Raw genomic sequence first — 24799 nt, 5'->3', positions numbered from 1 at the left:
ACACCGCATCACTGGCAAAGAAAGCCCAGCGCCGCCTGTACTTCCTGCGGAAACTCAGGCGAGCGAGCGCTCCTCCGGCCGTCATGACTGCATTTTACCGCGGCACCATTGAGAGCGTCCTCTCCAGCTGTATTGCTGTTTGGGGTGGCGGCTGCACTGACTACAACTTGAAGGCCCTGCAGCGCATAGTGAACACGGCTGGTAAGATTGCTGGTGCTTCGCTCCCCTCCTTGAAGGACATTTACACCTCCCATCTCACCCGCAAGGCGACCACGATTGTGAGTGATGTGAGTCACCCCGCTCACTCTTTGTTCGAGCTTCTGCCCTCTGGGAAGAGGTACAGAAGCCTGCGCTCCCACACCACCAGACTCTCAAACAGCTTCATACTCCAGGCTGTTAGGATCCTGAACTCGCTCCCCCGTTCTGCGTAGCGTCTTGTACTTTTACTGTCTGTACTGTCTGTATGCACACTGGCTCTTATTTGTTGTGTTATCTGTTTATTTATTATTTATTATTACTCTTATTATTTATTGTTTGTGCTTTTTTTGTTTATGATGTTTTTTACTTTTGCGCTATGCTTGCTGGCTCCGTTTTGCTCCTCTTATTTATTGTGTTAACTGTTTATTTATTATTTATTCATCACTCTTACTATTGATTGTTTGAATTTCCGCCTTCTTGTTTTTATATTGTGTCGCGTACTTGTATGTCTATCGTGTTATGTGTCTCGTCACCGTGGGATAGAGAAAAACGTAATTTCGGTCTCTTTGTGTGTTGTGACGTGGAGAGATTGACAATAAAGCTGACTTTGACTTTGACTTTGAAAAAATCAAAACACTCTCCACACTGTCACTTCATGTTAATTGGTACAAATAACATTTTATCAAAGTCCTGACTCAATGTTTGAATGATGAACAGAATAAAATACGGTGAGGCTGTATGAGAATAGAAGTTAATAGTTTCATTATCATATTGCATGATGCAGTGCTATTCCTGGGGGGGCGCGTGTGACCCTGGGGAACAGGCTTTTTTTTGGGCAGTACTAGAATAAAGTGTAATTGCGCGTTTACTACAGCAGGGGGCAGTGGCGCTCTCATTGTTACTTCTGTCACGTTTGCGACAGTGCAACATTTTACGACTTACAAGACAAGTTAGGATAGTCACGGTGGGGAGGGGGGGCGCGAATAGTTTTCTTCTTGCTAGGGGGGGCGTAACAGAAAATAATTGAGAAGCACTGGGTTAAATAAAGGTTAACCTAAAAAAAAAAAAAAAAAAAAAAAAAAAAAAAAGTGAACCCTGAACTTTGAACCCGCGGTGACCCCGCGGTGACCCCGTGGTGACCCCGTGGTGACCCCTGGGTGACCTTTGAACCCTGAACTTTCAACTCTAGTTAAAAATCGAAAATGTGCACATGACCCCGTGAACTTTGAACCGACCTTTGACCCCTGGGTGAACTTTGAACCGTGAACTTTGACCTTTGACCCCTAGCTAATTACGTTTTTTTTTTTTTTTTTTTTTAAACCGGCATAGCAGAACGATCCATGGTCTTCAGATGCCATGCTGTCGCCATCTCCTGGTCAGTTAGTGAAATGCTTTTGCTGATGTTTTTTTTTCTCTCAATTAAAACAAATCAATCAGCCAGTTGGTTTTCTATATTTAATATCTGATATCAGACAAAACCAAATTGTGAATCAGTCACCTAGGCTATAGCAGAACAAACAATCCATGGTCTTCAGATGCCACGCTGTCGCCATCTCCTGGTCAGCTAGTGAAATGCTTTTGCTGTTTTTTTTTCCTCTCAATTAAAACAAATCAATCAGCCAGTTGGTTTTCTTTATTTAATCTCTGATATCAGACAAAACCAAATTGTGAATCAGTCACCTAGGCCAGTGCTTCTCAAATAGTGGGGCGCGCTAGGGGGGGGGCGTAACAGAAAATAATTGAGAAGCACTGGCATGATGCATAAAACTGTTTAGATTGCATCATGTGTGCTGTTTATTTAACTGCCAACAAATGTGAACTTGTGTCATCATCTGAAATTTCCAAGTACAGTACACACACACACACACACACACGCACGCACGCACGCACGCACACACGCACACACACACACACACACTTGCCTTAGACTTTGTTACAATGCAAAACATTGAGCTCCAAAAGCTTCTGATTTGAATGGCCACCTGCTGTGCAGTACCAATGTTGCGATCACAAGAGTTGCAATTAGAGAGGCATCGCTCCATGCAACTAAATCCCATGGGCGTGTGTGTGTGTGTCTAAGATGTCATGGTAGGGAATCGTGGTGTCTGGTGACACATGCATGTTAATTACTAGATGTATGCGGAAGATTTGTAGATCTAGATTAAAATATGGACCTCCTTTTATTACAATTTACAGTTCTTGGACATTGAAATAAAAAATATATACACTACTGAGAGTCTTTTTAAACTTTATTCACAGACAGAATTTCATAGGCAGGTAATATATACAGATAAAAGTTGGTTGTATTTATCTAACATCAAATATTACGCACCCATCTGTTTTATTAGTAATAACATTAGTCCAGTCTTTGAGTCTGGACTAAGGCGTTATACATCTTACAAAACAGTTTATCAAATAACGAAAATACATGCAAGGGGGGGGGGGGGATATGGGTGATATGAGGGACAGATACATTATACTATTAAACGATTCACAGATACATTATTTGAAATAAATTATATTGAAAAATGATGGGCAATAAAACTAATTATGGCTCTTGATTTCTTTAAGGGTGGAAGTCGTGCGCAGTAATGCCCAGCGAAGTCTTCTTTTTTACCAGCAAAATGAAAATGGAATAAGCAAAAGCAAAAGCAAAAATGCAAGCAACTAGTCATCAGTAGTTTGGTCTTTCCGAGACAGAGATCAAGAAATGACCAAATTTAGCACTTCTTTTCGGCGCTAAAGTTTGTGCGCCTGTGTGCTATTTTTGCCTTTTGTGCTGTGTCAATCCACAGATAATTAGCTTCCAAAGCAGAAGGAGAAACAAAAAGGTCACTTTGACAACATACCAAGAGAGTCATCTCTCCTACCAACAGTAACCATCGTAGTACTCCCGAAGGGCAGAGGCCAAAAGGATTGGCTACATGAAAATCCTGTGAGAGAACCTGCATCTTATTATTGCATTTTAAGATTGGCTAATGGAAAAAGGAGAGGCAAATAAGCAAGGGATGGAGAAGTACATAAAGACGTCAAATGAGTGGTAAAGTGCAACATGATCAAATCCACAGGGTGCTACAGTAGCTGGGGAGGTGACTAGGATGTGCCGTATCACATGTGACCATCCCGCTCACGCCTCCTCGCAGATAACCGTCTCCACCACGAATGTATTCTCAAAATGACGAATGCGGTGGCAGTCCTTTGCCTCTCGCTTGGTGAGGCCTGTGAGAGAAAAGTGTCGAGACACACACACATGCTGAGAACCTAAGCCACACTTTTGATCAGATTACAAAAGCAAGTCAATGATCTCCAAATAGCTTTTTGTGCTCGATTACTCACGTCTGCGGGAGACACGGCGGTTCAAGCGGTACGTGTCTTTGCCGTTGCAAAGGCGGTAGATGAAGGGTCCAAGCTGACGCATGTTGTGCACTTTGCCGGTCACCATCATCTCTTCATGAATTATGTAAGTCTGCGGCAGGTATGTTCCTTTCTACAGGACCCCCAAAATACAGCAAAAAAACAGTGAAACAGTTTATCACAGGGAACAGGTTCCTGACCGACGCACAATAGATGAAAATATGCACTATAGAGAAACCTTATTAAAAAAAAAAAGAATTTAATTTTTATTGCGTTACTCATTTTAAGTGTGTACTCCAAGCACGCACGGCACCACACTGCCCCCAAGAGGCCAAAATGCGCATAGTAGGAAAAGTCAGTATATTTATTTATTGCTATTAATTTTAGTAAATTGTTGTTTCTACTTCTTATTTTCTTTGTTATGTAGCATTTCTTTCACGTTCTTTCAAGATATATTTGGAGTTTAAGGATTTCTTTTCCTGTCCTACCAACATACACAATTTCACATGATACAGCAAATACTGTATTGAAATCAATGAATAATCAATTTTATTCATTGTGATATCAGCACCAGTCAAAAATAATCACGATCAATGCAGTACCTTGACATTGATAAGCAACTCCCAAAGGTTACGCGGGGGCATCACAATGGTGGTGTTGAGCTCAATCACGTAGCACTTGTCCAGGGCAATATCATGGTAAGCAGTCAATCCCTGCAAAACACAACTGCTTATTCTGGATGAATATAAAAATATCCATAGCTTAAAAGGTTTTAAGTCATACAGTATTTTTTGATATTCAAGCAGCAGGTGTCTGGTAATGTTGCATTTACTTGATTTTCCACATGGGAAGTATGCTAACAACTCTGAAGCTAGTTTGAAATTGTTCATGATATAAATTATAAAGCGAAGCTGATCTCAAAACAAAATGACAGTAAAAGAAAGTTGCAGACTAAAACACTAGATGAAATCCTTGAGCCTTACAAATGAATGCATGTTCTATGTGGGTGAAACAAAGTGTACATCGAGTACAAGTACAAATCAAATTGCTCACTCTGTGGAAATCGTGGATTATGTCAGCAGGATCGCTGCCTCCAAAATGAGGCACAGGCACAGTGATCTTCTCATAATTGTCTGCCAAGTAGATCCCGACGTTTTCTGCCAGTTCTTGTCGCCCACGCAGCGGTGCGTACACAGAGTCCTCGTAAACCACCTTGCAGTGGAACAAGTTTTCTTCTGGGGCCTGTTTTCGTGCAAAAGCAGGCCAGAAAATTTTTTCTCAAAGTGAATCAAAATGACTCATAATTAAAAAACATCAACAAACACCCACTGTTTCATTCCCTAGCTTCGAAATGCGCATTTCGCAGTAATGACCAAAAAAAAAAGATGGCCTACGTGAGGTATGAAGTAGTAGCGGTACACATAGATGGAGGAGAGGACCAGACCGGCCATGAAGACAACCAGGCCGAATGTCAGGCAGCACAGCCCGTTGAGTGGCGACTTCTTGGGCCGCAAAGGCAGGACAAGTTCATCCTCCTCCTCCTGAGAAACACAAATAATAATAAAACATTTGTACTGTATATAGGAAGTCCAAATTTAAAGTTGAGCACTATTAAATGCGGCGTAATTAAAAGGGAAAAAAAATAGAGAAGGTCCCCTACTAAAATACTGTCAATCTGGCAAGATTATACGGTTTTGATTGAACACTTTGTAAAAACAAGCTTGGTTCTCTTTTGTTTTTTTACATTCAACTGAAAGTGACAAATATCTTGAAGCTGGTTTTATTCAAGTGTTGTTCTACAAGTCTCCTATTCTTAGAGGTAGGATTTATTGAGCAGTTATTGTAGATTGCTTCGGGGTGTAATTACTGTACACTGCAAGAAGTGTCTGTATTACTATGCTCTATTTATGCAACTAACCTCCGTATTTTAAGCGGTTTCAAATGTTGCAAGGAACACCGGAAGTGATGCGAGACACCTACGATGAGACAAGATGGTGTGAGTGCAGCATTAACGCCTCCAGTCTCACAGCCCATCTGCAAGTGCTGCTTTTTGGCGGGTTGTCACTATGTAGTAGGGTATGAATCAGCGGTGACTCCAACCGAGAAGTGAATTGGCCGTTTAAAACCAACGCTGAATCAGAATTTGCAGATTCCAGTCAGAACAGGTCATATTGAGGCGATCCCCGATTCATCGGTAGAATAATAGGACAATCGATTGCAAAAAGATTTGTTTGTGACAGCTGTGTTAGCTATTCATCTACATTCAGCGAACCAACTCAAATCTGTTACTGATTGTACTTTTGACAAAAAACACATCTAAGTACAAAGAAGTGACGAATGGGAAATGGAGTGCATTTTTATAGTGCTTTATTTATCCCATATTTTATTCAAATCAATTATCCTATGACTTATTCCAGGGGCGTCAAACTCGTTTTTTTCGCGGGCCGCATTGTATCCATAGCTTCTTTGGGAGGGCCATCATGACTGTCAACCCAAATAAATGTATGAGCACCTCATATTATATACAGTAAAAGCTACAAAACAAACTGACAAATAACTCGTTTTCAAATCAGACGAGTAAAAACTGGTCAAATATTTAAAAAGAAAGATATTAAAAGTGAAGACAATTTGTAATTCTAGTAATGACACACGAATTTGATGCACAATTTGTCTTCGCGAGCCACATGAAATGATGTGGCGGGCCGTATCTGGCCTTGAGTTTGACACTTGTGCTTTATTTGAAAACATGAAAATAAACAATCTTAATCCAAACATTTCAGTGTTATTCTGTTCATTGTCAATGCTTGAGCTGAGTTTGCTTATTCTTTGGACAAGATGTGCAGTGCCTACTCGTCGGTTCCTTATCTGTGTGAATGACACTCTGAACAGGAACATTTGGGGAGACTGAGCTAAGTGATCGAGGACAAGGACACAACTGTGCATGTGTAAACACAGTCTGTGATACACGCAACCCTTTGTGTTCTTTCTTCCCACAGAGATGGAGCGTTTTATTTCACACCAGCTGAAAGCGTGACGCACCACGAGGCCTATTTGCCTCCCTTCTGCTCTCGCCAAAGCATATTTCCAAGTCGGCAATGCACAAAAAAAAACGCTGCAGTTTGTCAATATATTTCCTGTTCATTTGCAATTAGAGACACTGAGGTGTGCAGGAAATCTGCCACCCACGTCATTAGATGACGAGTGCATCGCTCACTAGCTGTGAACATTTAAATATAATCCTGCAGGCAGCTGCATCTGCCATCTTGTCAGCAAAAGCTGGTGCATTTCTTCAATCCTGCCTGAGGTGAAAGGCTGCAGTTCTGAATTTTGGGCTAAATCCTCGCAAGTCATTGCAGACTGCGATATTCAATATACAAGCTGCAATATCACTGTACTTTGTACTTTTGTGTGTTGTCCTCTGGGGGGGTAATATAACGCGCGTGCGTTTGAAATAAATTCAATGGACGCTGAAATGAGAGCACTGTAAGAGGAAGCCATCACAGCCTAAGCAGGTTTTTGGAGTCAACCAAATGGCGTTCGGTGTCATGTTAAGCTTCACACTGGCGTGCAGGTACACGATGTACACTCACACCGCGTTAGAATAAATTAACCACAGGAAATATTGTTAACAGCATAACAGTCACTATAAAAAAAGAAAAAGAACGTGAACTCACCATCGGATGAGGAATGAGGATTTCGGTCTTGTCGCCATCATTCTGTTTATCCCCTTTCTGCCCCGGAACAGGCTGGAAAGTAATCTTCACCATGTCTCAGTGTGTTTGTGTCAAGTATGCGTGTTTGTGTGTCTGTTCTTCTGATCGTGTTGAATAGCTGGGCACAAACGAGACCTTCACCTTTCCGACGAGAAACCGTCTCACCGCTCTACTGCTTTTTGTTTGTCTCGCTCAACCGGAAGTGGGCTGCCCCCCTCTCTCTCTTTTTTTTTCATTCTTAAAGGGGCCTCGTAAGGGCACTGTTTTTTTCCCCATGTACTTTTGAGGTCACTGAAAAACTAGCAATATCTAGACATTTAACAGCTTGATCAGGAAAAAAAATGGAACCCCAAATACTCGCAGGTTGCCGCCATTCGCGTTTTTTTATTCCCAAAGCAAACTTTATTTTAGGATATTGAAAGTTTCTCAGCATAGAGCGAGTATGACTAATATAGTATTGTTTAGGACTTGATATTAGACGCAGTATACTTCCGTGTAAACAGAACTGCAATAATGTTCAAATTTTGTGTGAGTTGATTTTTGTGATAAATGCACAATATTAGTCATTCATGCACTTGGTACGTTTTATGCACAAGAGCCTTTTATACTTGGCTATGTGGTTATTTTGTGGTTGAATAGTTAATCTTTTATACATACATTGAGAAATTTATTATTAAAAAAAATCAACAGGCTATACTCAGAGAATGTTTGTTCATGTTCAAAATTTGATTAAACAAGTGCGTAGTCCATTGTGCCACCACCCGCCTCAATCATTTAAGATGCCCATCCCTGCATTAGGGCAATGCAGTTCATGAACTATGTCTTGGACGTTTTGTACCCCCCCCCCCCCTCCCAAAAAAAAAAAAAGGGCATAAACATCAGGGTTGAAGCCATAAAATAACACCATTATTTAATTTCAAACTTTTTTTTACTTTATTCTCATTCGGCTCAGGACTTTTGACACTTCCGAAAGCACCCATTTGTTTTACGCTGAAAAGCTGCATACAAGCTGAGTTCAATGTGACATTTCAAAGTTGTTAAATTAACAATTCCAGTACAACATCATTAGTACAGCATCATGCACAGCCAGTGTAGGAACATGCATGTTCAATGTGCGTGGAGGGGCTGGGCTCTGAGCAGTGCTGTGGCCTGCACTATAGGTATACTTATTACCTGTTTGATATATATATAGTGGACTATGTCAACTCACTGCAATTCTGTTCATAGGTTTGTTTACGTACCATAAGGTCAAACCATCACGCCCAATTCTTCCAACCACAGATGCTTAGCACTCATAACTGTACTGGATTTATATTCCATTAAAAGACCCTTAGAGGTAGTTGGAAAGCTACCAAGGTCTTACTAAGTGTACCACAAAAGCACTTCCCAAGAAACAAGCCAGTAGCTCAGAAAGAATGGGGAAATACAATCACTGATATTGAGGAGTGGATATCCCTTGGGGTTCTTTCCTCCAATTTGCAGTTGGTTTCAATTGGCTTTTAACTAAAGCACTACTGATCTCAACCTCCCTTTTCTATCCAGGAGAGATGTTGTTAAAAAAACAAAAAACAGAATGGAGCCCTTTCTGAGCCTTTCACTTTCCCTCTTTGCACATTTTATTAATATTCCGTTGGGTAGGAAATATGGGAGCGACACTTTAAGTTACAAACAAGAAACGCAGCAACCATCTCAGCAGTAAAATGAAATGTAAAAACAATTGCTTAATGAAGGTTTAGAAATTCGATTACCATTAACGTTATGTTTAAGGTAAATACCAATATTACGTATATTCCTATGTTAAGGTTAAACAAACAAAAAAACCTACAAAGCAAAAAAAAAAAAAAGTCCATATGTACATGTTCTCACTATTCCCCAAAAAATAATACAGAGAGAACTTTTGGGTATTCACAAGTTTCATTTCTCTTGCTTTTCCCAAGAATTCTCAGTGGTGGGTTATTTAACAGCACTCAGGCGGTCAAGACTACTGTGTGTCATGGCATTTGCGAGCCCCCCCCACACACACTCACACACCATATTGGACGAAGGCATTGACTCATGTCAGTCTGACCAGTCTGAACATGGCAGCAACACTGGCCGGGTCGCGGCAGTGCCGCCATCAGGCGCCGATGCCCCTCCGTCACCTTGCAAGGCAGGCGGCAAACAACCATGTTTCTCGTACCATTTCCATCACAAAGGTTTGAGGCCATAATCTTTCAGAACGCGTGTATGTAAGTGTTGGTCATATACTCATATCTAATGAGTACTCATTACGACTAAAATCCTGACTTCTATGTGTGTACCAAGTAGGAGGCGTTCATTAACTTTTGTTTATGATGGACTTGTGTGTTTCTGGACCGTGTTTGGGTTAAGGTGCATGGAAGCAGCAGCATCTACTGTTTTCTTTTGAACTAAAGAAGGGGCGGGGGGGACAAATGTTCACTTGATGGCTGGCAACCTCCCAACAACTTTGAAATGCTTTTTTTGTTCAGAAACCAGAACGGCAGCAGCTGATGGGTCTGTTAAGCAGGTGTTGAGCGGTCGGGAAGTGGTGGCCCCGCCTCCTTTGTTGTCCTTGGCACCTTGCCTCAGGCCTCCTGTGGGGTGGGCCTCTTGAGGTCTCGGATCTGTTTGACCAGGTAGGTCTTTTCATCATTAAACTGTTCATCCTCTGTTCTATCGTTCTGGAACTTGCTGAGGAACTCGATGAGCTTGGCCTGGTTTTTTAATAAGATGTCCAGGATGGGCTGCGTCTTGTTGGGGTTGGCCACAAACACCTGACACAGGAAGCGGGAAAGCACATGTTCAAGTGTGTGCCGACTGCGGTTCCATAAGCTGCTTGGCAAGGAGGTTTTTGTTGATCTTATTGTAATTTTTAAGAAACAAAGCTGGAAGGATACATTTTGCATAATGCTTAGCTTTGTAAATGATTTTGCGACTAGATTGTGACACATGAGATTGTGTTGCCAGTGAAAGTGTTTTTCATTTTCTTCTCACTTACTTTACCTTAAAAACATGGAACGCCTCAAACTGAATGTTGCGGCTCTTGTCACGCAGCAAATTCATCATGAGCTTCAGATTTTCAGGCTTGCTGATGTATTTTGTCATGATGCTGAAGTTGTGCCGGTCAAGAAGCAACTCTCCTAGTAACTGCCAATTCAGAGTGACAAAACGCATGACAATTAATCAATCATTTACTTATAGGATCTAAGGGCAAGAGAATACTGACTATGAGAATGGTTCGCCACTAGATAGTGCTCATGGGAGGGATCTTAAAGAAACAACTCTTGACACTATGAAATTGAGTGAGTTAATAGTAAGACATTTACAAACATGGAGCAGAGGACTGAAGAAGCGATTTTAAAGGTTGTAAATAATTTTCTTTGGATGTGTGTCTTCTGCGCTACTAATAAAATGGCAGTGTTGAATCCCCTTCTGAAGAAAAGTTAGTTAGGCCCCTGATTGGGAAATTACGGACCTTTATTCAACTTTGCATTTTTAAGTCAACCTTTAGACGAACTGAAGGTGCTTAGATGTAGGAATAGAAGAGGTGAATTTCTGTACGTTTGGGGGTTTTGTTTGACAAGTGATCAGGAACAACATTTTATTACACTGGATTTGTAGACCTGTGCTTTTTTACCTTGAGAGACTGCCTTTTTGTCACGTAGTTTTCAGAGTGGAGTAACTTCTCGTATTCGCTAAAGAACTACATAGAAGGGAAAAAAACAGGACATTAGCTGATGGGCCAACGCAGCCCTGACAGAAATACTGTATGACTGATAACAATTTAATAAATTGTTGACGGATTCAAACCTCAGCAGTAAATGTAGCTCATTTATTCCCTCAATGATAATGTCTTGCACACTTTATGTGGATCAATGTCACACATCACAACCAGACAGGCAAACTTAGTACACTTACTTTATCATAATCTTGCTCCAAAAACTCTGCACTCAGTAGCTTGTGTCTTGTAAGGAGGTCCTACAATCAAATTCACAACAAATGTAGATTTGGTCATGACAATCTCTACTTCAATTTTTGATGACTAGACACCACCGTCAAGTCATAGTTGTAATCGTTAATGGTGTAAATAAAAACTAAATTCGATGGAGTGATCACCATACAAATAAAATTGTGAAATCAGCTCATAATATATAATTGACTGATGTCTATCATAACTCAAATTTTGGCCTCTGCTCTTGCATGAATAAATTGATGCATCAAGCAACTTTCTGTCAATGGTACGATCTTACATGACTTCAGGTCCAAAAAAAAAAAAAAATCAGTAAAACAGATGTTTGTGGGTGTGCTGCGTGCAGTACTTATCACAATGCAGCCTTCTTACTTTGAAAGTGGCGAACGCATCTGAGGCGATGTCAAACGTGGACATCTCTACATATCGGAAAAAGTCATAAAACTGCTCCGACCACAGTGTGATTTTGGCCAGGGGTTCATGTCGGATGCATTCCCTCAACATGATTCCGCAATTTAGGGCAATCTCTGGAGACTCATACCTGCGCAGAACAACAACAGCCCATATTAATCCCAAAACATACACACAGAGTATGTATTTTTTTCCCCCCCTCCTCAATAGATTCCTTGTGATTTGAGCACACCCGATAAATGTTTCCTACCCTTTTAATAACATGAAGAGTATATTCTGCTGGGTACAGAGGTACTCCACCGTCGGTGTTCGAGTGCCAATTTGACGTCTCAAGATGTTGTTGAAGATCTGCGCTACATCCTTCTTGCCCTGTGTGTGAAATGATAAAAAACCAAGCCATTGAGGTAAGAGCAGAGAAATTTAAGATAACAACATGGCCACACACTTCCATTTTTGTTTGGTGATGTGTATTTCTCAACCATACTCTCGCAGTCGGAAGTATTCAAGAGTGTGAAAGAAGAAGTGGCAGATCACACAACAAAGCCACTACACAAGTGCATGAGTCAAGGAAGCAGCAGTGAGCAGCTCTGACGAGGCACATAGCAGAAACACGGGGCTTTGGTATACACAAACCCAGAGAAGGTGTACTTCTTGTAAAAACACATTTGTTCAACGTCAAACAATACCAGGTACCTATCAAACATCAACCAGTAGAGGCACAATGGATTGAACATTTTCTAATGTCCACTTAAAACTACAAATGTGTGGTTCTCAACATTTAACCAACTGGAAGGTCACCAATTGTTTATCATACATGTAGAAGAGTGGTTCTCAAATTTCTTAACCCAGAACCACCCTAAAAAATGCAGTACTTAGCTTTCAAAGTACCAATGCTGGAATGTGCTTCTGAAAAGATTTTCAAAGAAACCTCTCTGGAATTGCACCAGTATTGGACACTACTGACATTAGTGGTTTCATGAAGCTCAACATATTCTTCTTCTCAAGTACACAAATATGAGGAAGCATGACAAATAGTCACTTCAACTAACTGTAGAGATACCACTGATATCAAGTACTTCTCCTTTGAATGTAAAACAAAAACTGCAACTTGTATTCTAAACAAACAAAAAATCAAGACAGTGGCCCACTGAGCAATCCAATAAATTTTGACACCCTTCCAACATACGCCCTTTCATATGTAATACAAAGTCATTTTTCATAGATAGGTACATGGTAGTTTGCTTTGTCTTCATCAATAAGCTTTTACCTCAAAGTCAATGAGCTGGAGGTCAGCTATCAACGTGCTGAGCAAGCCGCTGTTGTAAAGCTCTTGAGCGAGTTGGGCCACAGCTTCGGTTTGGGGCTCTTTCTCATTAGTCCCATAAAGGATTTCCTTCATGGCCACCAGGCTCTTTGACACCTCTTCCGTGGCCTGAATAAGTAGATACATGTGAATTAATTACTACACACTACATAAATGGTATATTTAATAAGCCCAGGAACCATTTTCGGAGACTCAGCTTACCTTCTCAGCCTTTTTGTCAGAGATGTCATGCTTCTCAAGCACCGTCATGCTGTCCTTTAGGTTCTTGACGATGTCTGTCGGCGACTTGTGGGACTTGCCAAAGGGGAACGGCATGGCGGTGGGTTACCACGAGAAACTGATCAGCGCACGCTCCACCTGAGTTGTCACATAAAGATGGAACCGAAATTGTAATTTATACGGCATGAAAGTAGCATTCTGCCTATGACGACACGTTTGAGCAAGTTCAAGATAATTGCAACACCGTGTGCAAGGGTGATACACAGAGGTGACTGTTAAATTATTCCACGCAGACGTGACAGAAGACATGCTCGTACAGAGGCTGACAAAAATGATAACAGTAGATACCATGTACATCCATACAGAAGTGCAAAGCTAAAAACATCAGCACATAATGTGTACAGCATTTTAAATACAAAATGATGGTGAAAAATCATATTGGTACTTTAACCATAGGGTCAATGGAGTACTTGTACATCTGGATCTGAAAGGCAAATATAAAAAGCATCTGCATTGACCTGTGATTTCAAATTGCTGCATTGGGTGTCAAGAGGCAAAATAAGAAATGCTGTGGTTCTAAACCCCTCCTTCACCTTTAATACTAGTTCAATCTTGTCAGACTGATTTGAAGAACTACTTGTGTTGACACAATGCATAATGCTCAGTACAGCCTCTCCTACAAATGATAATAAACGCACCCTTGGAATATAGAAATATATATATCAAATATATATGTATAATAATACAGCACCTCATGTCGGTCATCGGTTGACCCTGACCTCTAAATATCGGCATTGGTATCGATTTAACAACAACAAAAAAACATCGGTTGACCCCTAATTACAATTATGGTGACAAAAATTAACATGGTTAGTAGTACTATCATGATGTTGATAAAATAAATGTATGTTATAAATAACACAGCTATATAAACATACCCACATACAACATATTTTATTTAACACAATGACAACATAGTCAACTAAAACATAATTCTCATGTTAACTGTGTCAATATCTCTGCTCCTCAAACCTGAACCATGTGACCAAAGACACACGTAACAAACAGCTGTTGACAACCTTATCTCACTGGAGCTGGTTAACTTGAGTTACAAAACAAGGCCACTTATCTACCGGGGCCCCACCTAGTTACTTTAGACTCACGCCAGACAAACATTTTCAACAGATAGCAAGATTGCAAACCACGCTTTTGTTGTAATTTTAAACAGGACCTTTTAGGTGGCCAAAATAGTTGCAATGGTAAAATGAAGCTTCATAATGCTTCATGAACCAGTTGGGGTTTTTTCCCTCTAGATGGCACTATTGGTTTAAAAGTGGTTCAGAGATGTCAAGTGTTCAACAAAAAGTTCATATTTACATACCAATAAAAGCATTCATTTCAACACGATTGGCCATGAGAAGTTTGCTTAATGTTACATCGTTAATAATCTGGAGACACCTCAAGTTTCCCAGGTGGCCAAATCCGTCTTTCACCCTGACTAATGCTTGTTAACATATCCAGCAAGGCAGCCTTTCTACTCCTGACCTGCTTCAGTACCAGTGACGCAAATAGGAAGGTATCACATATGGCAGGTTCCATCAGCTGCTGCTGCTCCAATGACTGCTACTTGGCATGTTGGGGTGATCATTCAACCAAAACCTATTCACACATTTCAAACAGTAAGACAACAAGATGAAGAAATATTACACAAACAATGCAAACAGTGCCACACACCTATGCATCACAAGAGTTGCAACATATTGTCTGAGCTGTTTTGGTTTCAAATTATTTTTTGTAGTTTTCTAATCGGGCTATTAGCATAAAAATGAGACAGTGCACTATTAAAACAAGTGAGTAGGATGCAGCGCAATTCTCCTCCAAAACAATTCTGGACTACATCTGTCGGAGTAAGATTGTTTTGTGGGCTTGTTCTGGTGTAGCAATGATGAAGTGAACAAACGATCATCAATTTGTCGGACTGTTATTAGATTGATATACTTTCTTTTATAGCGTTCTCTGACAACCTTAATTAAAAAACAGGGGATAATAAATAAAAGCTAACAGCCCATTTCGTTGTTGTAACATGAAGCTGAGTACCTCCCATCTGTGTTCAACCATGCGTGCTTTGTGATGGGCTAACGCCAGCCAACTTTGCGCCAAGCTTGCACAATGCATACTTATTCATTGCGGAGCAAAGACAGACACAGCATCAATGCGGAGCCATGGACGTATGTGTCATGTAGTACGTACTGATTTGGCAGCAAAATAAGAATAATATTTTAGAGAGGCAATGCGGCCTATTATACTTCAATCTGAGCTCACCAAACCGCTGCGTGTGCGTTGTAGCGTGCTTGTCAGCGCTGTGACAGGCCTCCAGCTTCCAAACCATCTCAGGTGCTTTTACTCCTTGGAAGTGTGTGAGAGCGCTGGCTGTCAAAATATGTAGTATGATCGTCGAAGGGTCAACAATATAACAGTGGTGAGCTAGCTTAGCATGGCCAGGCCTGGCAAAGGCTCCGCGCGACAGCTTGCACAATCAAGCAAGCCTATGACACCAACAACATGTTAAAAAGATGTGCTAAACTCCTGACGTCATCAAGACAAATGTCAGAAATTGTAAAACGTTTTAAATGAGATACCTTTTAGGGCTTCGGATGTTAAGTTATGTAGTCGCACAATATAATCTTGACAAATTGGAAAGACTGGAAAATGCAGCAGATTACCTCGTGAACGGCGTTTTCACTCGTTCCCCCCAATTCGTCACGTCGGTAAAAGGCAACGCAGGCCCTCCTCGGAACAAAAAGTGCTTTGTTTTCCTGCGTCGTCGTGCCCCCTTGTTTGTAGTGTAGATAGATAGTTGTGGATGTGTAGCCACAGTTTCCCTGTTCCCCCTTGCTGACTGTGTCCGGCTGGTAACATTGGCAGAAGCGCCACTGTCACCGTCACGTGTCTCGTGCGCCCCCCTCTGGCCGTCCGAGGCGGTGCAGTCATTGTGGATGAACGTCCGCTAGGGGACGCGCTGAACCCTTCATCAGGTCGATTGTGAACCGCACTATGGAGCTCCTAATTTAGTTCAGTCATACTCAATCATAGTGAACATTTCAGGCAAGGTGCATCACGTAAGACTTACACATGAGGATTTTTAAAAATAACAGTCATACTTAGAAAGTGAGGTGAGCCAAGATATCGGTAAACAGATATTTTTAGACATTTTCCTTTCATTTTAGTTTGAGTTATTTTGGTAAATACTCAGTATATTATTTAAAAAATGTCTAAACTCAAACATAGAGTCGTGTAATACAGCCTAGACTAGAAGTAGAGTTGACCCTGGACTGATAACCAGCTCACCAGATCACCAGGCCGCATCCAGATAAACATCTATCCACCATGCATCCTTGTTTAATTTAAAGTTTTCTTTAGTGTATGTAATTAGACCGAAATTGATGGATGGATGTTTTTTTAGACACAAAATTATAGATAGATTCATTGAGTTATTGATGATTAATTAATGGTTACTTATAACCATTAATTGATAGTTAAATAGTATATATAAATAATGTTAATAATTTGTGTTTGCACCTCAAGTGTCACTTTAAGATGAAGCTGACTGCTAGCACTGGTCACCTTGCCAGAGGTTCCTCCTCTTCTCCAGCCTCACAGTCCAGCCTCTCTGGGGGTCATTACTCTCTTCATGCTGATTAGGTTTGCATGAATACAAGCCTTTGTTCATCCTCTGTTCCCACGACCCAGCATTCGCCTGGCAGTCGCGTGGCTTCAGTGCACGGGCCCCCGCTTCAACGCTCCGTCCAAAGATAGGTTGGGCATGTGGTCAATCTGACATCTGCTCAGCAAAACATCTAAAAGCAGATGCTCGACACTCGCCAGTACAAAGTGTGGTCAGTCAGCCGGTCCCTGGTTCAGCAAATTGCACACTGCAGGTATTTTAAGTCCGTATCTCATTGAGAAGCAAAGGTTTTGCGTATGTTTTTTTTTTGTCAGGGTTTGTTGTTGAATGCTGCAATCAGTTGCAAAAACATTAGCCAGACATTCCTAAACAATTTTAATGTTTGCAAACAGTTTCTCTTGTCATCATCAGATTTTGAAACACTGTTGGCAACTGTTTGCAATTGTTTGCAACATTTTAGGAACCCTAACCAAATACCAACATCTGTACGCTTGCAAACACGCGGCTCAGTGAGATACGGGATTTGGGGAAGGTGCTTTATCCCCATGTCAGTTGAACCGGAAAGTGCAGAAATAACTTATTTAAGAAGAATACTTTAAATAATCTCACCAGAGAAAATTACATTTCACAATTCAAGGATATTTCACTTCATGACTGGACAATATATGCGCTGTGTCACACCCAATGTGTATGCACGTGTGCTGCCCTATTCCCTGGTGATTTGTCAACATTTTGTTTTCGTCTGTCTATGGCCTTTGGGAGTGGAGCTCTGGCTTCTTTGCAGGTGTAATATAACGTTGCTGTCGCGAAGAATGGCTGAGGGGCTCCCCGGGGCAAATACATGGTAACTGCACACCCTTGTTCATCTCTGGGAGAGCAGGAAACGTGCAACTTTCCATGGGTGGAGGCCTGCAAAAGAGTGCATGGTTTCAGGGTGGACATCTGTTGCTCGTGCTTTTCCCCCGCCTCCTCCAGGCCGGTTGGTTCTCTGGGTGAATCTTTTGAATGGAGGCAGTGACCTGGCAGTCTTGAGTGTGTGTGGGAAAATCCCACAGCCAAAGAATTGCTGTATTCACATGCTAATCGTGTTTGTATAAATAGGAGGGACGTAGCGCGCCGAGGGCCCTAGAGACACACTGAGATTCAGAGAGGAGACTTCCAGCATCATGACTGCTTCATCGATGGCCCACGCTGGAGGAAAACACGCCAGTGCTAAAGAGGAGCGGAAGGTGTGCCTTCATTTTATACTATTAACCATTTTCTGGTTTGAGACAAACGTACAACTTGTTGCTTAGCTGTGACACATCTTAACTGAGGTTTATTTCCCCTTCTGCACTTTACAGATGCGGAAGCCTCTGATCGAGAGGAAACGGCGCGAGAGGATAAATAACTGTTTGGATCAATTAAAAGAGACCGTGATCAGCGCCTTCAGACTCGATGTGAGTACTTCACGTGCTCTTGATCAGAAAGGCTGAAGAGAAAGGAACTTTATAAAAACTGTCTTTTTGTCTCTCAACAGCAATCCAAACTGGAAAAAGCGGACATACTCGAGATGACAGTGAAACATCTGCAAAATATCCAGATAAATAAACTTAATGGTGAGAATCTTTGCCTGATTTGTGTGATGCAACTTGTTCTATTTAAATAGTGCCTTTGGAGTAATGTTGTAATGTAATTAAATTTTTTTAATATATATGATAATTTTTGGAAATAAAAGCCTGTAGAATATCCAACAAATGAGAACATTCTGGGAGGGAACGCCTGATGCAGGTTATGTCGTCATCACTAGGGGCGCTATGTTAAGCAGCCATCCTCCCTTGCAGACCCTTTGGAGGCCCAGCAGAAATACAGCACAGGTTACATCCAGTGCATGCATGAAGTACACAACATGCTCCTCACTTGTGACTGGATGGATAAGATGCTCGGCTCCCGCCTGCTCAACCACCTGCTCAAGTCCTTACCGAGATCCACTGAAGAGCTACAGCCCACAGCCAGAAATGATGTCCATGGAACTCCAGTCACTCAAGGTGCTCGACCTCAGCGCGATTCAACCAGGAGGGAGCGGCCCGGCTGCCATGTGTCTGCTGTCTCTGGGCGCCAGGATAGAGCTGTGCTCCACGGTTCGCACTTGGGGATGCTGGAGATGTGGCGGCCCTGGTGAAGCTCCCAATTCAATTCCATCAGCATGTTGTTAGGCCAACCTCTGTTATGTATCTTATAGATATGCTGCTCAGAAGACAAACGTGGGGCAGTTTTGTTCCAGTCGTTATTGTTTTAGGTGTGCTATAATGTTTCTGTAAAGACCTTTGCGCAGTACTTCCCGTCCGAAGTTGCCTTCTCGTAGCCTGCATTGTAGAAGGCCCTTATTAATCTTTCATGTATTTATTGTGTTAACACGCTATTTATTTGCCATTATAATGTATTTCTTTCCTTCATTCTTTCACTTTCTTGCCATTGCATAGATCTTTGTCTGATCCTTGTGCTGAATTAATATCATCAATGACAATAAAAGATATTATTTACTGCAATTTGGTCAACTGTATAAATGGATGTGTTTACTTTGACTTTTTTGCAAAGACCTCACTCAGATTACAATAAATGTCCCCATTTGCAACGACTCTTTTGTAAAATACCATTGTTGACATTTTTAATATTTTCAATTGCACTGACTTGCTGTTTTGACATGTCAGTCCATGGCTTTTGTTGCTCAGTCAGTACAGTATCCATCCACCCATCCACCCATTCATCCATCCAACCAACCAACCATCCATTCATCCATCCGTCTGTCCATCTATATTCTATGCTAATTAGCTGAAATAGCACCAGTCATACAACAGGTACTGAGCAAGCACTGAAATGAAAAGGAATCCCAACTCCACTCAAATAATGCAGAGTCACACAATTACAATTACACAAAGAACACACAACCCGCTGAGTTGCTACGTACATTGCAATAACTTTCATTTCCACTTCTATGGCTATCATCACACTTCTGTGACTGGCATCACTTTGTGTGGTGGTTTTCTGATTGTTTTGAAGTGACACTGTAAGCATTATTTGGGACGTTTTGGTTTTTACGCCTGACAAAAGTCTAACCTGTATTAAATATAAATACATTAGGAAAAACAATGTCACTCCCATAATGCAGTGCTGAGACCGACCGCGGGTGTATTCTGGGCAATGATGTAACTCATGAATGGGATTTCAAAGCTGTACATATGGCCCATTCTCCTTCATTATAGTCGTTATGAGTGGCCCCCTTCATGGAGAGGGGGGGATGCCTGGTCCCTCATCGAGTCCTCCAACAAAGGCTGGTCGGGACAGCTGCTCCCAGTCCGCACCATTAAAGATATGGCGCGGGGATCTGGGGGTGGCGAGGTGCCAAAACTATTCCACTTCAAAGGTCTGAGACGCTTCCTTCATTTGGGGCAGTAGAGTTTTACTGACGCTTCTTGCAGAATGACGCGCAACAGTGGCATTTCCGCGCGTAAACGTGCTCGGTATTTGTTTATCCAGAGACACTGTGCGCATCTCTCATCAAAGCCGCTCCATTGTAGTGCTCGTTTGCATCATAATAGACTGCACAGAACCTTCGCAACAGGGCAGAGATTCTATTCTGCAAAAAGAAAGCTATTCCACTCGAGTGGGAGAAATAAAAAAAATATGATTTCATCATATATTTATTTTAAGTGCGGTCTTAGTAAGTAGAAGCACAATCTTAATGTTAGGAGGTTGATAACGTGGGAATACAGTAGAGTTGCACACAGATCAGGAGTCAACAAACAGGCAGAACAAACGCATATGCAGCAGACACGGGCCATGCAACACCTGTCGCTTTCTTTGGATAAGGGCCCTTAATTCCCCCGGCTGATTCTGTTTGGGCCGAGGGGCCGCCAGCAGCAGCAGCAGCTGCCAACTGAAGGCATCGCATTACAACCACCCAACAGGCGAGGCGATCTGCTGAGGCATGGACACAAAAGCGAGCAAGAAAGGGAAACGGTCGGGCACAAAACTTGCCTAAGGAACCATCCAGATCCAATAGAAGAACATTTCTATTTTTGTTTTTATTATGACATCTAGGAATATTTAAATGTTATATTTATCATTTTAGATGTAGTTTGTATTGATTTAATTCTAATGTAATTTGAATTATTTAGCTTCAACGACACCGACTATATGTTGTAATGGATGTCATCTCATTTATCTTTTGCTATGTCATACAGGGCTGCATATTATGACAAAAACAAAAAATACATGGAATTAATTCAATTAATATTAATTATATTAATATTGATTTTTACAACCTTAAGTGGCTGTGTCTTTTAAAACTAAATGAATACAAAATAAAAACACAGTGGAAGAAAAAAAATCAAACATAAATGTGTTAAATATAGCACAATTGCAACTACTGTTAACACAAATACATATGACAAGGATTAATGGGCCTTAACTTCCTTATTCATATGCAAAAATGCATATATGCATTATTTATTATTGTGTGCCAAATACACTGGTGGGACAAGAGTACAGTATTAAGACTGTCATATTAAAGTAAATGAACTACATTTTTTGCACATCATATTATAAAATAGGCTTTGCTTGGAAGAAATAGCTAGCCATCTGCCATTTAAGCAATAAATAAATAAATAAATAAATAAATGTGAGCAGTATTGCACGTTATGTGGCCTTTACTCTTAAGTTTTGCATACAGATGGGGAAAAATGAAGTAGTCGCTGCCTTGACACAGAAAAACTCTCTCATTAAAGTCTGTCCAGCTCTTGCGCTGCTGACCAGAGACAAAGAGCTGCTTGCCTATTGGCTGCTGCCGTGTGCGCTCTGTTGTCCCCCAGCAGGAGCAGCTCGGCCCCTATTCACATGTAAATAAGCCCCTATAAATACTTACAACAGTCAGCCGGCGACTGCACCACGTCTCACTTGTATTGCACAATAAACACGAGAGGACTGAAAGCTCGACTACGCAACATGGCTCCTTCTGCTCGGCACAGCAAGAGCGATATTGACGTGCAAGAGGAAGAGTGCTACTATGGCATCCAGAAGGTGGACAGGAAGGTAGGCGAGAGGACATAGGAGAATAAGTCGCGCTGGGCTGCAAAGCGCAGTGGGAATAATTATATGGAAATGTAATGTGTTGCAGACAAGGAAGCCTCTGGTGGAGAAGCAAAGGCGAGCTCGCATCAACGAGAGTCTGCAGGAGCTGAGGACCTTGTTAGCAGATGCAGACGTGAGTACGCACACGCACGCGGGTGCGTGCGCTTCATCTTATTCAAATGACATTAACATTCAGAATTTACTGTTAACTACTGTTTCCAATCCCCCTATCAACAGTTGCACTCCAAGATGGAGAACGCAGAGGTGCTCGAGATGACGGTGAAAAAGGTGGAGGACGTCCTGAAGAGCAGAGCCAAAGGTTTGGACATCTTCCATGTCATTCAAATATAAGAGGAGATAAGTGATCATCATTGAAATTGAAAGTCTGGAGGCTGAAATGAAATTCATTGGTGTGGCTCCTTGATATGCAGGCTCCGAAATTAATCAATGTCCGTGATTGCTGCATGGGCTGGCTGAGTTCAGTGATTCCCAACATCTGAGATTTGAGAGATCTTAAAAATATCCAATGTCATGTAATTGGTTTGAAAAATATTTCTTTACAGAAAATAATGTCTCATTTCCATCACAGTTGAGTTTTTCTTAATCTGCTTGCGCCAACAGAAGCGGACACGCTGAGCCACGAAGCAAGCGAGCGCTTCGCAGCCGGCTACATCCAGTGCATGCACGAGGTCCACATGTTCGTGTCCACCTGTCCCGGCATCGACACGACAGTGGCCGCCGAGCTGCTCAACCACCTTCTGGAGTGCATGCCCCTCAACGAAGATCACCTCCAGGACGTGCTGATGGATCTAATTGCCGACACATCCGGGAACGCAGACGGCACGTGGCGCGGAGGCGGAGATCCGCTTTGTTCGACGCTGGCCTCCCCCGGGGGAAGAAGCGTGTCCAGCGGGTCGTCCTCCGGCACGTCCGGCGAGGACTCATGCTCCGATCTGGACGACACCGACAGCGAGCACAACCAGAGCACTGCGGAGGCTTTGGAAAACAGGGAAGCTCTGAGCACACCCACCGTGACCTACTCCAGGTCCATGTGGAGACCCTGGTAGGAGCCCGCCAGTTTCCATGGGCTGCGTGGATCTATGGACGCCCTTGAGGAAAAATTCCACCCCAAAACAAACACTTACTAATTACGGATGAACACACTCTTGTACAGTTGCCACGGCCATGGATTTACAAATGCTCTCCACAACTCACCTTCACAATGACTCTGTGGATCCAATTTTTTTTTTCCTGTCTCTTTGCACATGCCAACTGAAAGCGTCTGCAACTGTCCATTGGATTTCGTGGCTTGGTTATTTCAGAAGAGTGGCTTTTCCTTTAGGCAGCACAATGAAGTAGTGGGAAGCACATCTTCCCAATGCTGAGGTTGTGGACCCCAAGCTCAGCTTTGAGTTACCCGTGTGGCGTTTGCATGTTTTTCCTTTTTTTTTTTTGTCCGACTTACATTCCAAAAACATGTATGCCATGTTAAATGAAGACTCCATATTGTCCACGGATACAAATTAGAGTGTAAAAGGTTGTCTATTTGCGCCCTGCCCACCGGTTCAGATTGTCCTCACCCATGCTGACCCCAACAAGGAAAATAATATCAATAACATTGGTCAACAGCAAATTTTAATCAGAGGTGGCTTTATGTGTCCCTAAACATATTTTTTACCCTGATTTCAAAACGTCTATTTTTTACCCCCTAGCACATCAGGTTTGCATTATTAGTCTTTTTGTTTGACCTATAAAACCTTGTACAATACGGATTTTACCATGTGTTGTAATCTATAGCTCTGACGCTTCAGAAAAGAACCTAACCATTAATTCATAAATATTAATAAATATATTACTATAGCACATATTATTATTATTATTTTGTGAAAACCTTTTGTGCTAGAGAAAAGACAAGGGCAGATTCTGAATCAATGCCCCAAAAAAATCTAGAAAAGTTGACATGTCTGATTAAAAAAAAAAAAAATTGTCAACCAGTATATTGGGTGGATGGACGTCGTTTGTGGCCTAATAATGACACTCTTCCTCACAATATTCACTTATCGTTCTGCCACTAAGGACAAATGAGGAATTGAGCCCTTTTTTATGTGAATAAATTTCATGTACTGTATATAGCATTTGTAAGGAGAGAAGCAAGCTCTTTTAGAAAATGTAAGTTTGGCAGTGCCTCTAATTAATATAAATATTTCTAATGTATTTCATAAAGATTTGTAGTTTATCTGTCCTGTAAACTCCTTTAGAATTGTTGTCTTGCTATAAAGTATAGATCTCTGTATTTGCTTAATAAAATACTTGGATGGAAATGCTTGAGCTACTTATGTGACTCAACGTGAAGACTTTTGTGGAGAATGTTTTGTTTTGTGAGTGACCAGCTGTTAATGAGATTGTTGAGATCACATCAGAATCATCACGAGTTGAACTCAATGTTGCCAACTTTGAATTTGGATTTAATAGCTTTCACCAAAAATAGCCACAAATATAGCAATTAGCTTGTTTTGCATGTAGTTCCTCGTGTTAGTTTATTATTGGATATAAACCTTCAAAGGCATCCTGTCTGCCTCCAGACTGAACATTAATGTGGGAATAGGAAGCAGACACAGCAGAAATTGATAGCGTGCATGTCCAACTTTAGAACAGTAAAAGAAGGAGAGGGGCCAGTACTTTGAAAAACATGCCACAAATTATCCAAGCTGATTTTCTTTTATGGATATTAAAGACCCTGTGGATTTATTACTGACAACAGTAATTATTTTGAGCACATTCATTTCCAATTCCAATCAACAGAACAATCAGCTTCA

At 41.5% G+C, this 24799-nt stretch overlaps 4 protein-coding genes across 5 annotated transcripts; 2 read left to right on the top strand and 2 right to left on the bottom strand.

Moving 5' to 3' along the window:
* Positions 1–2429: 2429 nt before the first annotated feature.
* itm2ca (integral membrane protein 2Ca) lies at positions 2430–7475 on the bottom strand. Its single transcript, XM_061281567.1, has 6 exons — positions 7227–7475; positions 4947–5093; positions 4606–4794; positions 4155–4265; positions 3535–3685; positions 2430–3417 (listed from the first exon to the last, which is right to left on the bottom strand). The coding sequence occupies exons 1-6, from the start codon at positions 7317–7319 to the stop codon at positions 3326–3328; spliced, it is 783 nt and encodes a 260-aa protein (XP_061137551.1). The 5' UTR covers positions 7320–7475; the 3' UTR covers positions 2430–3325.
* Positions 7476–8171: 696 nt separating this feature from the next.
* On the bottom strand, positions 8172–16143 carry cab39 (calcium binding protein 39). 2 transcript variants are annotated; one of them, XM_061281051.1, is made up of 10 exons: positions 15913–16143; positions 15512–15595; positions 13172–13327; positions 12914–13078; positions 11897–12015; positions 11608–11776; positions 11184–11243; positions 10903–10968; positions 10269–10412; positions 8172–10039 (listed from the first exon to the last, which is right to left on the bottom strand). In XM_061281051.1, the coding sequence occupies exons 3-10, from the start codon at positions 13283–13285 to the stop codon at positions 9851–9853; spliced, it is 1026 nt and encodes a 341-aa protein (XP_061137035.1). In that variant the 5' UTR covers positions 13286–13327; positions 15512–15595; positions 15913–16143; the 3' UTR covers positions 8172–9850. The 2 variants fall into 2 exon arrangements, with proteins under 2 accessions (XP_061137035.1, XP_061137034.1); XM_061281050.1 differs by lacking the exon at positions 15512–15595 and having other exon boundaries at positions 15913–16142.
* A 684-nt stretch (positions 16144–16827) lies between these two features.
* her8.2 (hairy-related 8.2) lies at positions 16828–19416 on the top strand. The gene is made up of 4 exons (XM_061281430.1): positions 16828–18103; positions 18218–18313; positions 18394–18472; positions 18698–19416. The coding sequence occupies exons 1-4, from the start codon at positions 18041–18043 to the stop codon at positions 19033–19035; spliced, it is 576 nt and encodes a 191-aa protein (XP_061137414.1). The 5' UTR covers positions 16828–18040; the 3' UTR covers positions 19036–19416.
* Positions 19417–21771: 2355 nt separating this feature from the next.
* Positions 21772–24335, top strand: her13 (hairy-related 13). Its single transcript, XM_061280902.1, has 4 exons — positions 21772–21944; positions 22030–22116; positions 22221–22302; positions 22605–24335. Exons 1-4 carry the CDS (start codon positions 21858–21860, stop codon positions 23048–23050), a joined length of 702 nt encoding a protein of 233 aa, XP_061136886.1. The 5' UTR covers positions 21772–21857; the 3' UTR covers positions 23051–24335.
* The last annotated feature ends 464 nt before the right edge of the window (positions 24336–24799 follow it).

This window comes from Syngnathus typhle, linkage group LG6, assembly GCF_033458585.1.
Source record: "Syngnathus typhle isolate RoL2023-S1 ecotype Sweden linkage group LG6, RoL_Styp_1.0, whole genome shotgun sequence".
Lineage (NCBI taxonomy): Eukaryota > Metazoa > Chordata > Actinopteri > Syngnathiformes > Syngnathidae > Syngnathus > Syngnathus typhle.
The sequence above is the reverse complement of the archived record's forward strand: the minus strand, read 5'-3'. Positions and strand labels throughout refer to the sequence as shown.

Bases quoted from the DNA above. Each gene is read 5' to 3' on its own strand.
- cab39 (XM_061281051.1), bottom strand. From the start codon at position 13,285: ATGCCGTTCCCCTTTGGCAAGTCCCACAAGTCGCCGACAGACATCGTC. The intron at 13,079-13,171 runs GTAAGCTGAGTC...CTACTTATTCAG, and splicing joins CTGACAAAAAGGCTGAGAAG to GCCACGGAAGAGGTGTCAAA. The intron at 10,413-10,902 runs GTAAAAAAGCAC...CTGAATTGGCAG, and splicing joins CAAAAAGGCAGTCTCTCAAG to TTACTAGGAGAGTTGCTTCT.
- her13 (XM_061280902.1), top strand. From the start codon at position 21,858: ATGGCTCCTTCTGCTCGGCACAGCAAGAGCGATATTGACGTGCAAGAG. The intron at 22,117-22,220 runs GTGAGTACGCAC...CCCTATCAACAG, and splicing joins CCTTGTTAGCAGATGCAGAC to TTGCACTCCAAGATGGAGAA. The intron at 22,303-22,604 runs GTTTGGACATCT...TTGCGCCAACAG, and splicing joins CCTGAAGAGCAGAGCCAAAG to AAGCGGACACGCTGAGCCAC.
- her8.2 (XM_061281430.1), top strand. From the start codon at position 18,041: ATGACTGCTTCATCGATGGCCCACGCTGGAGGAAAACACGCCAGTGCT. The intron at 18,104-18,217 runs GTGTGCCTTCAT...TGCACTTTACAG, and splicing joins GTGCTAAAGAGGAGCGGAAG to ATGCGGAAGCCTCTGATCGA. The intron at 18,314-18,393 runs GTGAGTACTTCA...GTCTCTCAACAG, and splicing joins TCAGCGCCTTCAGACTCGAT to CAATCCAAACTGGAAAAAGC.
- itm2ca (XM_061281567.1), bottom strand. From the start codon at position 7,319: ATGGTGAAGATTACTTTCCAGCCTGTTCCGGGGCAGAAAGGGGATAAA. The intron at 3,686-4,154 runs GTACTGCATTGA...GGGGTCCTGTAG, and splicing joins AGTTGCTTATCAATGTCAAG to AAAGGAACATACCTGCCGCA. The intron at 3,418-3,534 runs GTGAGTAATCGA...TTTCTCTCACAG, and splicing joins CCGCCGTGTCTCCCGCAGAC to GCCTCACCAAGCGAGAGGCA.